Here is a 15385-nt window from a genome sequence, read left to right as displayed (position 1 = left end):
AGTATTTGACAATGTTTTTTTTTTTTATCAATCTATAATTTTGTTGTTGTACTTTCATTCATTTTTTATGTGATTATTTAATTTTTTTATTATTTCAATTATACTCACGAACCTAATTTTTGAATCAATTTAATTTATATATTTTGATTTTTTTTATGTGACAAATTAATTTTTTTCGTAATTTTAATTATATCCATGAATCTGTATTTTTAAATTAATTTAATTTTATACATTTTTTATGTATAAAAAAATATAAAGTGAAATGATAAAATATGTATAAAATTTTATTCATGTCAAAGTACAAATGTCAAATTGACTCGAAAATGCAAGTCAATAAATATAATTGAATAATGAAAAATTCGAGTTATTATATGAAAAAAATAAAAATATAATGATTTAATTAATTAAAAAATATAAGTTCAAAAATCTAATTAAATTAACTAAAAAGCTAAAAGGACATAGTGTAAAAATACAAGAATAGAAATATAAGTTTGACCAATGTGTCTCACACAAGGGACAAGATTGTCAACGAATAATGGATTTACTTTGTTCAATTGACTTTTTTTATCAAACAATATACGACACTCTTCTATAATGTAATAATTGACATAAAAAATAAAATCTTATCTCACAAATGATATAGACAATGACAAATCGATAATTTTAATAATAATAAACTTAATTAAATTATCATGATTATAACATTATCATTATTGAATTATCAATGATGAATAGTAACTGGACGATGATCGACCATTAATAATTTTTTTTAATTTTATGTTATTAAAATAATAACAAATAAAAAGATAAATTTGTCAATTCACAATTTGAAGGACAAATATAAATTTATTAAAATTAAAAGCATCATTTTTAATTTACCTATATATTTAAAAAAACTTAAAATTTTAATGACTATTGACGAGATTAACCCATTTTTTCTGCTAACGAGAGAGCCTTGCAGGCAAAACATATTCTCGCCCTGACGGCCGGAGCGGCTCAGCTTCGAAGACCGAAAAGCCCTAAACCCCTTCCCGCTGACAACCGCCACAAAAGTCGATCAACGCCACCACCCGCCGCCGCCGCCGCAACAATTTGATTCTGCTAGTTGATCTTCCCTTGCTCCAATTCAACATCGCGCTCACTTATACGGACACGCGCATTGCGCTCGTTCTATTTCTTTATCTTTTTTACATCTTTCCTGGTGGAGTATAGCCTCAACAAGCAGAAGAAGGTTAACATATGTAGATATCGACTTTAATAACAGCCAGTAGTGAGATGTTTTGTTCATGGATTCGAGCCCTTTCCGCCGTAAAGAGCCGCCCTGGGTTTGGTCTTCGTTCGGGCATCATTACACAACACAGACATGCCAATTATGCAACTGCTCGATTCTACAAAGTCAGAGTATCCCCCAAGTCATCCCTAAATCACGGTCAGTAAATTTACAAATCCCAGTATATTTTTCTTGATAGTTTTAGAAAATGTGTTAAACTGTACGGCGAAATTTTTGGACGTGGTGTTTCATATTTAATTTTTATGATTCTTTAATGTTTAATTTTAGAGAGTGTTGCTGTAAATAACATTGGAAGATCACTTTCGTACTGGGATTATTGCAAGTTGATCTCATGCCGGCAGTATTTCATGATTCAAAATACTGGCGGGTTTTCCACCTTGCCTGCCCAAGAATCTGAAGATGCATCTGGAATGGACAATAAAGGTGGAAGTGATTTGGAAGAATTCTACGTTGATTCAGATGCTGCTGCTTGTAGTGATAAGCCAAAAGTGAGAGGCAACTTTAAGAAGCCTGTTGATTTCACGAAAGTTGATCTCAACTTGCTTCCAACAGTTGTTATTATAGGGCGCCCAAATGTTGGCAAGTCAGCTCTGTTTAATCGGTTAGTTTTTATTCTAGATGGTGCATTTACTAAATTGTTAAAGTTCCCAGTGATTGTTATAGTGATATTAATTTACATGGATTTTTGAGCTTTTATGCTTGGTTGTTGAATAATTTTTGAGGTTCCATATAGCCGTTAAATCACTTGATTTAGGTTTATGATGGTGTAGTTTAATTCGACGGAGAGAGGCTCTTGTGTTCAACACTCCTTCAGATCATGTTACACGGGATATACGAGAAGGCGTAGCCAAATTGAGTGATTTACGATTCAGAGTGTTGGACTCAGCTGGCTTAGAAGCAGAGGCATCTTCTGGTTCAGTTCTCAACAGAACAGCAGAAATGACTGGAAAAGTGTTAGCAAGGTCCCAACTTGTGCTATTCCTCATAGATGCAAGGTAAATTTTATGGTCCTGTTCTAGCTTTTGTGTGATATTATTATTATTATTATTTTTTCATCTTGACCATATAAAAATTAAGGTGCAGTCAACAATTATGCAACGTGAATGGTTAATATTTAAATTCACACAAGCTATCTATTCTCGATTACCCATTGAAGAATGTGGTCCTTTATAGGAATTCTTTCATAGCTTTGCCCTAGCTTCATGGATGAGCATAGTTTTGACATGCTAGCATGCTCAGTTCTTTTGACCCTGTAATGATCCTTTTTCTTGGTCTTTATCATGCCCAGAGATGGGCTGCAGCCCATGGATTTGGATGTTGGGAAGTGGTTGCGCAGACATGCTTCTGGTATGAAGATTATAGTAGTGATGAATAAATCTGAATCACTCGATGATGGTGCTGGATCTCTTGCTGCTGCGGCCGGTGAAGCACACATGTTAGGGTTTGGGGAGCCTATTGCTCTATCTGCTGAGACTGGACTGGGAATGACAGATCTTTACGAAGCTCTAAGGCCATTGCTGGAGGACTATATGCTCCAGGTTCTAAATGGTGAGATACTATCCCAGATAACTCTCCTCACACATGACAAATGTCCATTCTCAATATAAAAGTTTCTGGACACATGTTCTGATCCTCTGTATACTTTCTGGAGTCCTAGTTGGTTTCTCGCTTCTTATTTTTACAGGTGGAACTTATTGTTTATATGAAACTTCACAAAATACAGTATTTTTCATTTCAAATGTTGATTCTTATCCATTGACTTCCTGACATGTCTATGCATATTTGTTAGACAAGGGCAATATACTCATTCTATATGGCCTCAACAGCCTTGGATATATGGTAACATATTTAACATTCCCATATGGGCTAGTGGGATTGCATCCCAACCCTACTAATTACTGGGACTTCTGTGACTATGTAGAAGTCTTGATCTTTTACGGTCACTTCCTAGGAAGCTATTAAGAGTTCCATTATGTAGGTGGTTACAATTGATACTATTCTTTCTGGATGGGTGGCTTACCAGCAGAACTCATGATGTTGTTTTCAGTTGAGGGTTGCCACTGACTAAGTATCATTAGATTGTTGTTGGCTCAGTCTGTGTAAATTTATCTTCACTGGCTGAGACATGAACAAGGTACAAAATGCAATGGCTTGGTTGTGCATGGTCACTGTGCCTACCATGTTTTTTTGCATTGATTGGTTCGTGATTCCTCATCAGAGCGCTAGTCAGTCATCTACAGTATGAAGTCATCAGAAAAGGTGTCAAGAAATTTCATCCTAAGGTTTTTAAGTATTCTATCTATGTGTGCCTCAGAAGATATCAACCATTGGTCTGCCTAGGAAAACCAACCACCTCTACGCTTATAGTGCTCAACAAGTCACCATCACCACTAGCCAGTGGGAATGACAATGAACCGGATATGGACTGGATGCACCTTCACCTATATCCGTACCTATACCCTTTGGGTAATATACTTAGACCCCCATCCCCATCCATATTGGATAATGGTTATCAATTGAATACTCATACTTGCTCAATTTAAATTAAAAGAAAAAGACCATTTATTCATTTATTGTTTGGATTTCTCAAATAAAATTTAGGGTATTGTTGAATGTTGATTTCTAATTTAGCTTAGTAGATATTTTCTGTGAGCCATCCAACACGAGTAGGTGTCGGTTTAGCCAATAGCCAATAATCTTGGCTTAGGTAGGTCGCTTGGGCTTGGCCTTGTATGCATAATGCGCCAGCACTATGCTAAATAAAATAAAAAAAATATATTGATTAATGCAGTTTTGTTTTGAAGATTTACTCCTTTGATTACCATGCCAACTACTGCAATTTTGTTATGTTAAATTATGACATTTCGATGCTTCATCAGCTGAAATTTTTTTGATTAGTTTGATGATGAATGAAACCGAGTATTTCTATCTCACTCTTATTTATAAAACTTGTTTTACTTCTCCTATCTTTGTAGACGGAGATAATCATCAAAATAGCACCTGTGAGGATGAAGAGTCTAAGTTGCCATTACAGTTGGCAATTGTAGGGCGGCCCAATGTTGGGAAGTCAACATTGATGAACACATTATTACAAGAAGAACGTGTTCTAGTGGGACCAGAAGCAGGTTTAACAAGAGATTCAATCAGAGCTCAATTTCAGTATCGAGGGAGAACTGTATACTTGGTAAATATTTCTCTGTTGCTTAATGCTAACATGATTATTTCTGATTGTTGTTCTCCCAGAGCTTACTCAAGTGTACTGACATTCATCTAAGTTGTCTGGATAGATTTAGTGCATTCAAAAGTGCCTAAGTGGAAATTTATGGGGTCTTTCTTCATAAAATGACTGCAACATAGTTCTTGTAGCTGCCTATCTGCAATTGCTTTCCTCCTTTCACCAGGCTTGGACTGTGTATGTGGACTTACCTAAAGCTTTGCAAAATTAGCGGAGCTCTGGGCCTCCTAATGCATTTTTGGAAGTATTATTATTGTTTGTATGAACTTAAAATCTTCAGTCCTTGTCTTGGAGGCCGCAAAGGTTGTGAGGATTCAGTATGAAACAATTAAAGCCTTTTCTTAGCTTTTACTGTTTCCTAAAGTCTGCATCTATTCCTCATTTTTCAGCCTGTTTCTTGATTTGTTATCTGTATTCTCTTTTGAATTTGTTCAAATAATTCGAATAGTCCCATAGTGTTTTAATTCTGTTTCCATTGTTATGTCTGTTCCAGTGACTTGCTGAGTGCAGAGTAGGATGTCACAACCCCAAGGATCCCCAAGGCTATCATGGTCATTATAATAGTAGTTAGTTACATGTATTGCTATATTGTACTCTGGGTTGCTGATAATAATTGTACTTCTCAATTAGATAGGTTGGAACAGCCTATAAATAGGCTGAGGTCGTTAGAGAATGTATGCTTTTGAATTGATAATTGAATCCAGCTTTCCTTCTCCTCAATTTCCCTCTGAACTCCCTCTCGTTTCCCTCTGCTTTCTTCCTAATCTCTCCCCCTCTGTTCTTCTGCAACTCTCCCTCATTTCTGTCCAATTCTCCCTCCAATCCTTCTGTTCTTGGTCTTAATTCTATTGGATCCTTCCTAATTCCAATCCAAACCCTAGGCTAAACCTGAGGTACACGACATAGGATTGACATTTTATGAAGTATCATCTCTCTTTTTCCCTCCCTTGTTGATCCTGGCAATAACTGACAACTAGCTGATTAAAAGGCTGAGATTCCATAATATGTTTAATTCTTTTTTTTTTTTTTATAAAAAAAAAAAATTGAAGTTGTCCTATCAGCTACTTATAACCTCCCCAATATCTAATTAATACATCTACTATTTATTGTTGTTGGCATTTCATGATCAGGTGGACACTGCTGGTTGGCTGGAAAGGACAAAGCAGGAAAAAGGACCATCATCCTTGAGTATTGTGCAATCAAGAAAAAATCTTATGCGGGCCCATGTGGTTGCTCTGGTCCTTGATGCTGAAGAGGTGTGCCATGTCTCTTTTCTTTATTTTTTTGGCTACTTATTGCAATCTAAACTGCAAAATACTTAGCATCAGTAAGTTCATTTTGCTCAAACATGTTTCAGTTATGCAAGTCCACTAAAAACTATAATGGTAGTTGTTCCAGACTTCCAGTTAAACATCAAGCTAACACAGGTATAATTCTATAGTTTCAAAGCTGCAAAAATTATAGAGGGATCAATTTAATGAGCTACACCGTGAAACTTCAAGAGACGGTGATTGACTAAAGATAAAGGAGAGAAACAAAGGCCTCTGAAAATCAATTAGGTTTTATGCTTGATAGATCAACAGTGGCAGCTATCTATTTACTGAGACACTTAAAAGGGAAGGTCCTGAGATAAACAAAAAGATTTGCATTTGACAGAGTTCCTAGAGAAGTCTTGTGGAAGGTGTTGGGAAGAAAGGAGTTTTAATTGGTTATATACAGGTTATTAAGGATAAGAATCATCTAGCTGTAACATGTGTTATTAAGGAGTTTGACTTGTGGTGGAGATACTGAGGCTTTGCCCTCATACAATCTTAAAAAAAGGAGGGGAACAATGGCTTTGCCCCAACTCATACACATATAGCACCGCTAAACAAGGATTTTCCCCCTCTTCCTCAAATTCTCAATGGTTGATATTGTGTCTTGTGCCCTGCACTGAGCAAAAAGATAAAAATTCTTTAATATTGAATCCTAAGTAGTCATCTTAACTGTGCCTTTGTCCATCATCATCTCACAAAGATTTCCAACAGCCTGGATATCGTGCTAGAAGTTTACTCTTTGTTCACTAAGCACCTTAAAAAGGTTGAGTTGGATAATTCTCCCATAATTCCATAGTAGTCTACATATGCTTTGCTCTGCTGCTTGATCTTGCTGTCCTCTTCCTTTGTGTCTTCTACCTTGCAAAACAATTACAATGGACTTGAATAAGCTCATATTTGGCCTTGCCAGGTCTCTTCTTCCTGTGCCAATTCTCCTTTGTTTGCATTCCAGAATGTTTTTTTCTAAGTTGCTCACTTAGTTTTATTCTATTTTTGAACATGGATAGGATTTTCTTTTAATGCAATGCATTTTTTATTTTTCCTACACATGGAATATCAAGTATTAAATTGGTAAAATATATTAATGCTTTTAACTATGGGTTGATGTGTTATACATGCCAAGAATTCACTTTCATGTGAACATAGCTGCTAAGTGGATAAAGTTGTATTCTGGCAGTTATTAGTTAACTGGCAGATTGTATCATCCCTTTGCCCTTTTTTTGTGGTATTGCATATTATACCATAGGAGATATACAATTTTAATATCTAGTAGTTTTTTCCTTTTTTTATTCTCCCGTTTATTGATTAGATTGCAAAAGCTAGGAGGAGTATGAAGCATGCTGAAGTAGTTATAGCCAGACGGGCTGTGGAAGAAGGACGTGGGTTGGTTGTGATTGTAAACAAGATGGATCTTCTAAAAGGGAAGTTACATGAAAATGTAGTTAATGCTGTTCCTGAAGAAGTGCAGAAAGTTATACCACAGGTTTGTTGTTTCCAAAATTCTTATGGGTACTACATACACATCTATCAGTCACATGCATAGCTTTGTTTTGAGCGAGTTGAATCTGTAGTTGTTCAATTTTGATCTACTTCCTTTCTGCCATCTCCAGAGGGAAATTCTTGTTATAATCTTAGTGATCACAGTGCTATCACCTTCTAACAAACATATAAACTACTTTTAATGCCATCTTTTTCTTCTTAATGTGTAATTATTTTACCGTTGAAACTTGTTAGTGGACTGCAATGTGAAAACGGTTTGGAGGATGAGTTGATTTAACTGGGTTTAATGATTAAACTAAAACAGTTCAAGAGCCTCCTTTGGATCACGAGATAGTTTTAATTTCTGAAACTTCTTTTCAGCCATTGATTATGTGATCACCTAGCCTCATAGTTTTGTTTGTATGATTTCTTATACCATCCAGTCTCTATTCTTGTATGGAAACATCAACCTTGTAGTTTTTACATTTCCATTCTCTTTTGCTTTTGTATGTATTCGTGAATATGCAATGAGACAACAGTAATAAAAAAAGAAGAAGTAGGCCCTTAAGGGTTCTGATAGTCGGAATTACCTCTGTTCCGGGCTTCCAGAATCGTATTCTTTATTATCCTGCTGGAGATAAGGTTACTGTTTTGAAATTGTATCCAACTACTCTCTCTCTTTCTCTCTCTCTGACCATTTATATACAACCAATTGAGGAAGTGCAGATTGCCGATTGGTTGTGATGCAAATAATGCAGCCAAATAGCAAAAATGTTAAAAGTCATTTGATTTTTCTTCCTAGGAAGTTCAAACTAGCACCAGTATAAAGCTGTCAATTTTTGTGGGCAAATTACTGTGAACTGATAATAAAGGATGGTATGATTTTTTCTTAACACGGTAATGTATTATGATTAACATTTCATTCACCACAGTTTCAAATTAGGGATCTTCATCTTAATAACCATTACTAGGTGACATACCGTTGGATACTGAGTGGAGCCTTTGCCCAAGAGGGCTGGATTTAAATTGTTAAGCAAATCAAGTTCCCATCGGTTATTGAAGACAAATTCTCCTTGGAGTTCAGCTCCCCGTATCCAATTTGAAGTTATGAGAGAGTAAGCATGACTTCTTGATCCATGTGTTCTTGGACTATGTTTAGAATTTAATTATTTGAAATTAAGGTTTCCATGTATAATAAGATGAACTTGATCTGAGAAGACAATCAACTCCAGAAATCCCGGAGCTTGATTCTAGTCAAGCTTATTTTGAAAGCAATTTGATTGGAAATTGGCTTTGTTAGGTTAACATTTTCTTAGGAAAAAGTATTTAGCGTCACCAGAGCTGGACATATTATTCTTTATATCTACCGTTCTGTCCTCCTCCTTTTCTCCTCTTCCTGACAGTGAAGTAAGCTGATCCAGCGCTGATGCAACTTCTTTTAGGTGACTGGCATTCCAGTTGTTTTTGTGTCAGCGTTAGAGGGAAGGGGTCAAACAGATGTGATGCGTGAAGTAATCAACACCTATGAGAAATGGTGTTTGAGATTGCCAACTGCTCGTCTCAACCGCTGGTTACTCAAGGTTAGTACCACCGACCCTACACTTTTTCCCTGAACCATAACATCTCAAATTGATGCATTGGCTATTGGTGTGGCGTTGCTTGACTCAGGTTATGAGCAGGCATTCCTGGAAAGATCAGGCTGCTCAACCAAAGATCAAATACTTCACTCAGGTGAAGGCTCGGCCACCTACTTTTGTTGCCTTTGTCAGAGGAAAGACACAGCTCTCGGATACAGACCTCAGGTTCTTAACAAAGTCTTTAAAGGAAGATTTCGATTTGGGAGGGATACCCGTCAGGATTATACAGCGGTCTGTTCTTAGAAGTCCCCAAGGCAGCAGCTGTAACAGCAAGAGCAGCCATTCTTCTGGTAAAGTGGCTGACAGGATGGCGTCCGACAAGAGAAGTGCCCTCTGTTAAGAAGGCAACAGCACCAACTCAAAAGGATGCTGACATTATGTTCTATGATACTGTGTTCTTGAATGTTTCTCTGTTTTATATAGCCTTAGGTCTCCGGCATGATATTTTGACAAAAATGTATTCCATTTACATACATTATTTTTAGCAAAATGACGATGCTATTTATATATGATTGAGGAGTATCTATTTGGAGAATGTAACACTTAACTTGTGGTGGTACTTCTTTATGATGTACAAAAACGTTTTGGGAGTGTTATTTCAGCATTTTTCAAATGTGTTTTATACGGAAATGTCAAGAAATATCAAAAAAAAAAAAAAATTGGGCCCTCTTTTGATAATTTTGAAAAAGTTTTGGGACTATTTTTTAATATTAAAAATTAAAAATATAATTTTCATTTAAAAATGTATTTTTGTCCGCAAGAGAATATTGACAAAAAATCAAAAAAAATCCCTTACATTATATAATATAAAAATATAGGGACATTTTTATATTATAATATATAATATGTAAGATATAAATTATATTATATATTAATTTTTATATTAAAAATTATATTTATAAACAAACTTTAATATTTTTTTTTTTACTTATACATTCTCTTTCATTCTTATTTTTATTTTCTTAAAAAATATTATTTCTCTGTTTTCATTTTGTATTATATTCATTTTTCATTTTTATTTTTCTACAATCTAGGTATTTTTTGAGTTTTACATTGAATTTGCGCATCATCACAGTACATAGATAGGAATCAATGAATTTAGGTATTTCTTGAGTTTTGCATTGGATTTGCACACCATCTTGGTACATAGATAGGAATCAATGAATTTGGATGATATTCTTGTGGCTGTTCTTCTGGAACTATTGAGTTTTCTTTTCTTTTTTGAATGTCACCATACCGAGGAAGGCAGCATGTTCTGAATCACACAAATGGATTCAACCAGTATTGATAATTATATTATTTTAATGTAATAAAGTGCTAATATAATTAGTTAAATGCTTAATGAGTGAGTGGGAAAAATATTCTATCGACGAAATGAGTCATTAAATGGTATTATGTTTTTTTATTTGTTTAAAATGAGAAAACACACTAAGCAACACGATAACTGCTCTTATTTTATTAACATATTTTAGTATCTTTTTATTTTTAATAAGATTTTTAGACCAATTTTTTTTATAATTTATTACTATAAAAACTTTATTTTTATATTTGAAAAGTTATTTGTGTCATTATAAGATATTATTTATCGAAGAGTTATTGAGAATTTTTTTTTATTAGTGATTTTAATTGATTGATCTTAACTTGACCTATTAATTATTTTTTTAAACTCTTTTGAATCTAGAATTGAGGAATTTTTAAAAAATGACAAAAATGTTATTCTCTTGATTTCATATAATATTAGAATATATTATGAAACTGAAAAAAAAAGAAAGAAAGAAAGAAAAAGTGACAAATTCAATTGGGGCCAACAGGTTATTTTGGGCCGATATGCAACAACGGGATGGGTTGAGCTTGGCCCATTTCAACTGAGCATGGCCCATTAAATTCAGCTGGCTCAAGCCCAAACATTTGATCGTCTGGCGTACTTGCGCAACACACGGCAGCGGCTCTGCTCTTTCTTCTTCGTAGTGGGATTTAGGGTTTAGATTGCCGAGAGATCGAGAGAAAGAGATGGCATTTGCAGCTTTTGCTTCTAAATCGTCTCGCGGTATGTTGACTCTATACACTATATCCATTGCTTTCAAATGGTTATTAGTATCATTATTTTTTGTATGAATTTAGTAAGGTGATGCGAAACCTGTACATGGATTCGTCTTCGGTAGTAATATTTCAGCTGCATAGCTGTTCTCTTGCGTTTTTTTTGCATAGGAGTAATGGTATTTTCTGTGAAATGTTTGTTTATCGGCCTCAATGGGGTTCGAAGTTGATTGCCTATGGAGAGAGAGAGAGAGAGAGAGAGAGAGAGAGAGAGAGAGAGTGACAGTGTGTTGACTAGTTGAATAGTAAAGCGAGCGACCACCACTTTGTGTAGAGCTTCCACCGGGCCGGGTGAGGGCACGGGTTTGAATTTGGGAGTAGTCGATGTGTAAAAAAAAAAAAAAAAGCTTAGGCTGTCCTTTCTGGATTTCACCCGTCTTGTTAGTCATTGCGGTTGGTTTTATTTCAGTGATAAAACGGCATAAATCTGTCTTGATTTACCGCCTTGTTAGTAGTCATGGTGAATCCGCCGGTTTTCAGGTTGGTTTTTATTTCAGCAATAAAACAACATAATGTTATATCTCTTTTTGGATCAGGATAATGCCAAGCATTGGAAAGAATGATAAAATGAAATGCGGTAATTGGTGGCTTGTAAATGAACCGAGCTGATCAACCTTCATTGGCCCGAGCTCAGTGCGTCTTTTTGTCTGCTAAAGTTTAGGTCTAAGCTCTGTACTTTATTAAGTTTGAGATTGCTTTTTTGGTCTAAGCTAACTGTTGATTAACCTATAGTCAATAAAGAGGCCTGCACAGGAACCTGATTAAGAGTGTGCATTGATGTAGGATTCTTCATCTATTAATTTTTGAGTATATAGAATTGTTCATTTCATTCAAGTATTCCCAAATTCCTTTATTTAGGGAGTGGTGATGCCTGCTGCTCCGAGATGCCTATGTCACCACTTTCTAAGACACCTAGGATATATTAACAAATCATTGGTCGAAACATGTGCACAATATCTCAGAGGTTTAGGCTACATTTACTTGCACCTTCCCCTGCTGAGAAACAGAAGAAAAGGAAAGAAAAAGTGAAATTAACTAAACAGAAGAGTGGGTTGTTGGGCTTATTGGCCAGATGTTCTGATTAAATACAGAAGGCTGTTAATGTAACAATGGTAGTGCATTAAGTTTCCAAAAATTGGTGATGATAAGTTGGACGTAAGCAATTCTGTGATTGATTTAAGCAGTTCACAAATTCAATAAGTCAAAATTTCAATTTTTTGTGTGCATGCGGTTGCCTTTGCAACTATTCAGGGTAGGGTTGTGAATATAACATAGCAACCTACATTGTATTCCATTTTCTATGGGATTGTAAGAACTGTTGCTCCCTTGGATGTTGGCATATTATTGAACCATGTTATACTATGTATTTACATTTTCAATTGCTTCTATATTTTCTCACAATTGCACAAACTGTCCTCTAGAATTTTGTAAGAATTTTCATTTTTTTAAAAAAATATTTATCATGGTATGTTATTCTCTGTTATATAGCATCTGCAAAATATGTTGTTGTGAAACGATTATGATCAGAAATGATTTGTTATACTTGACATTTTTTGTGATCTATATTTTTTCCCAGAACTTTGTGAAATTAAACTACTTGTGCAGTCAGGCTATGGGATTTTTTTTTTGGCATGCATCTTTATATGCCATATAAGAATATTCTGAAAATGGATTCAGGACATTGATAGCATATGTGTCATTATGATTGATGTTGAGATGATGTGGGCACTTCATTTAAATTAAGCAAATTTATGGACTTGGACAGGCAGTTATAATCAAGCTGTGACTACAACTTACCTAATAGTATGAAATTAATGCTGGCCACATTGTGATGTAATTCTAGGGTCTGTTCTTGGTTACGTAATGTTTGGAGTGCAGCTAAAATGCAAATCTGTCAGCCAGATCTTCAGTCAGTTGAAATGTGCTGTTGTTTCTTTTAGCTCGAACAGCATAGGGTCTTATTCCCCCTTTCTCTTTTATTGCACTTTTTCCCTGTTTCCTAATTAACTGATGTTGTTTTGTTCAATTTATTCAACATAAAAATCAGGTGCTCGTTCATTGTTAAGCAGCCTCAACAGCTATACTATTGGTTTACAGAGACCTTCACAGGAGATCACGTGCAGCAGTATATTGTCCCAGGTTAGTGTTTTGGGCTAGTGTGGCTTTCCTCTTTCAATTTTCAATCTCTGTCACATCTCAACGGAAACTGCTAAAACGTCATTAGTATTCTTTTTGCCCCTAGTGTTAACTCACTTTGACACTCCTCAGCTTCAGTTGCAGGCATTCTACTAATGTTTGTTCTGGATTTAACTAACGATGAAAAATTTGCCAGTTTGAGAGTGAGTGGAAACTATGTCATTAAATTGCTATACAACTTTGGAAATTCACTTCCTATCTTATTGTAGAAGTAAGGTTGTTGCCACATGTATAGTTTCTGCAAGTAAATTCCTGGCCAGTTATGAGGTCCTTCTTCATCATTTCTATCCTTAATGCTTTTAATGGTTTGGGCTGTCCAGGCTCGTGTTTAAATTGGATTCGATACTTATTTAGATTCTCTAAATTCTTAAATTGTTACTGCTGAGCAAAGATTTCATGATAAAATTCAGACTATCTTGACCCTGGGCTTACCTTGCCTGGTCAATGAAGGATTAGAGAATCTTTTCCAACAAAGCATGCTCCTTTCTAGCTTTATTTTGAGTTGGACGTTTTAAGCGGTGGACAGCATTTGCAGATACCCATGTTTTGTTTTGAATGTTTACACAATTAAATTTTAAATGAATGATTGATATGCTTGCCACATTTCCTTGTATGTTTCAGATGAAGTCAGTAACACAACTATTATGCTGAAATCACAATAGAACCGAATCTGAATGCCACTTATCAAGCTTCAGAGTCAGACTAGTCATTTTCACTTAAAAGGATGTGAACTGAATTATCTTAGAACATCATATTTTTATGTGAAATTGACAAAGCAGTTCAAAACCGATTTGTTATGAGTTAATTTGGTCTGTAATACTTGAGATATTTTCCAATTGCATTCCCGCAGCAGCAAAGGACTTTCATACAGATGAGGACCAACCTCAAAGTGGTGGACAATTCGGGGGCCAAGCGCATAATGTGCATACAAGCATTGAAGGGGAAGAAGGGAGCGAGGTTAGGCGACATGATTGTTGCATCAGTCAAGGAATCCCAACCAGGCGGCAAAGTGAAAAAAGGCGACGTTGTTTATGCTGTTGTTGTGCGTGCTGCGATGCAGCGGGGCCGTTGTGATGGCAGCGAGGTTAAGTTTGATGACAACGCTGCAGTACTTGTCAACAAGCAAGGCGAACCGATTGGAACTAGAGTATTTGGGCCTGTTCCCCATGAGCTGAGGAAGAAAAAACATGTGAAGATTCTGAGTCTTGCAGAGCATATTGCTTGAGGTATGTAATGTACTTCGTCGTCCTCTTGTTGTTTGGTGCACTTCTTGCTCTCACATTGCCATTCCATTATCGTTTGTACTTGTCAAAGGAGAGAAAGAAGCTTCATGCAGGGTTTGATGGCAATATTCAGCTGAATTTCACAAGCCAAATCTTAGAGGTCGTTTGATTTTGTAGTCAGTTTTCACTTGTTCGTTTTCATACTTTTGTCTTCAGTTTCAGTCCCAAGAATGGGAACTGAACTTTGATTCTTGCTGTCTTAACTGTCAGAAAACATGTAAATTAAAACTAAAAATACTGTTTGATTTTTGATTTTTGACTTTAGATAATAAGAAAAGAGACTCTGTAGATACTTCAGATCTAGTGGTGTCGCCATGGGTATGAGACAAGATAGCCGAACCAAATTGAACCGACTAATTTTGATTAATTTAGTTTGGATTTTTGTTTTATTAAACTTGGTTCGGTTTAGTTTTGATTTTAAAGAATTTGATATTTGGTTCGATTTTTTGAGTTTAGTATTTCAATTTTTAATCGATTATTCTACAAAAAGGACCCCTAGGGTTTATGCTACTTACAGAATTATAATTTTGTTAGTTTATACTCGTATTGTAAATGAAAACCCAAATAGCAAGAACCCAATTGAGTTCACATATGGGAACTCAACCCGAAATAGGTAGTTAAAATGGAAATGGGCTTGGGCTTTAGGAACTTGAGCCCAAGTTTGAATTCTTGCTTAAAACAAAATGTTTGGGCTTTATCTTATCCCCAACCCAAATTAAACCCAATTAGCTAATTCCAACTTTAACCATTCCACCAACTTAGAAACTCTTTGGTTTTTTTAGGTTGCAAAATTAGAAACTAATTTACACTGAATGTAGGATTAAAAGTTAAGGAACAAATCAAGCGGAAAA

At 35.4% G+C, this 15385-nt stretch overlaps 2 protein-coding genes across 4 annotated transcripts; both read left to right on the top strand.

Moving 5' to 3' along the window:
* The first annotated feature begins 936 nt into the window (after positions 1-936).
* Positions 937-9498, top strand: LOC127802624 (uncharacterized). The gene is made up of 9 exons (XM_052338540.1): positions 937-1429; positions 1559-1892; positions 2062-2286; positions 2580-2839; positions 4267-4475; positions 5657-5782; positions 7152-7325; positions 8764-8901; positions 8990-9498. Exons 1-9 carry the CDS (start codon positions 1276-1278, stop codon positions 9296-9298), a joined length of 1929 nt encoding a protein of 642 aa, XP_052194500.1. The 5' UTR covers positions 937-1275; the 3' UTR covers positions 9299-9498.
* Positions 9499-10874: 1376 nt separating this feature from the next.
* On the top strand, positions 10875-14837 carry LOC127801157 (50S ribosomal protein HLP, mitochondrial). Of its 3 annotated transcripts, none has more exons than XM_052336032.1 (4): positions 10875-11005; positions 13103-13194; positions 14102-14477; positions 14569-14837. In XM_052336032.1, exons 1-3 carry the CDS (start codon positions 10969-10971, stop codon positions 14474-14476), a joined length of 504 nt encoding a protein of 167 aa, XP_052191992.1. In that variant the 5' UTR covers positions 10875-10968; the 3' UTR covers position 14477; positions 14569-14837. The 3 variants fall into 3 exon arrangements, with proteins under 3 accessions (XP_052191992.1, XP_052191991.1, XP_052191994.1); XM_052336031.1 differs by having other exon boundaries at positions 14566-14837; XM_052336034.1 differs by having other exon boundaries at positions 14105-14837.
* The last annotated feature ends 548 nt before the right edge of the window (positions 14838-15385 follow it).

This window comes from Diospyros lotus, chromosome 5 (assembly GCF_014633365.1).
Source record: "Diospyros lotus cultivar Yz01 chromosome 5, ASM1463336v1, whole genome shotgun sequence".
In the NCBI taxonomy this organism is placed as follows: Eukaryota; Viridiplantae; Streptophyta; class Magnoliopsida; order Ericales; family Ebenaceae; genus Diospyros; species Diospyros lotus.
This window is presented reverse-complemented; position numbering and strand designations above follow the sequence as displayed.

Bases quoted from the DNA above. Each gene is read 5' to 3' on its own strand.
- LOC127801157 (XM_052336032.1), top strand. From the start codon at position 10,969: ATGGCATTTGCAGCTTTTGCTTCTAAATCGTCTCGCG. The intron at 11,006-13,102 runs GTATGTTGACTC...CATAAAAATCAG, and splicing joins TGCTTCTAAATCGTCTCGCG to GTGCTCGTTCATTGTTAAGC. The intron at 13,195-14,101 runs GTTAGTGTTTTG...GCATTCCCGCAG, and splicing joins GCAGCAGTATATTGTCCCAG to CAGCAAAGGACTTTCATACA.
- LOC127802624 (XM_052338540.1), top strand. From the start codon at position 1,276: ATGTTTTGTTCATGGATTCGAGCCCTTTCCGCCGTAAAGAGCCGCCCT. The intron at 5,783-7,151 runs GTGTGCCATGTC...TTTATTGATTAG, and splicing joins TGGTCCTTGATGCTGAAGAG to ATTGCAAAAGCTAGGAGGAG. The intron at 8,902-8,989 runs GTTAGTACCACC...TGCTTGACTCAG, and splicing joins TCAACCGCTGGTTACTCAAG to GTTATGAGCAGGCATTCCTG.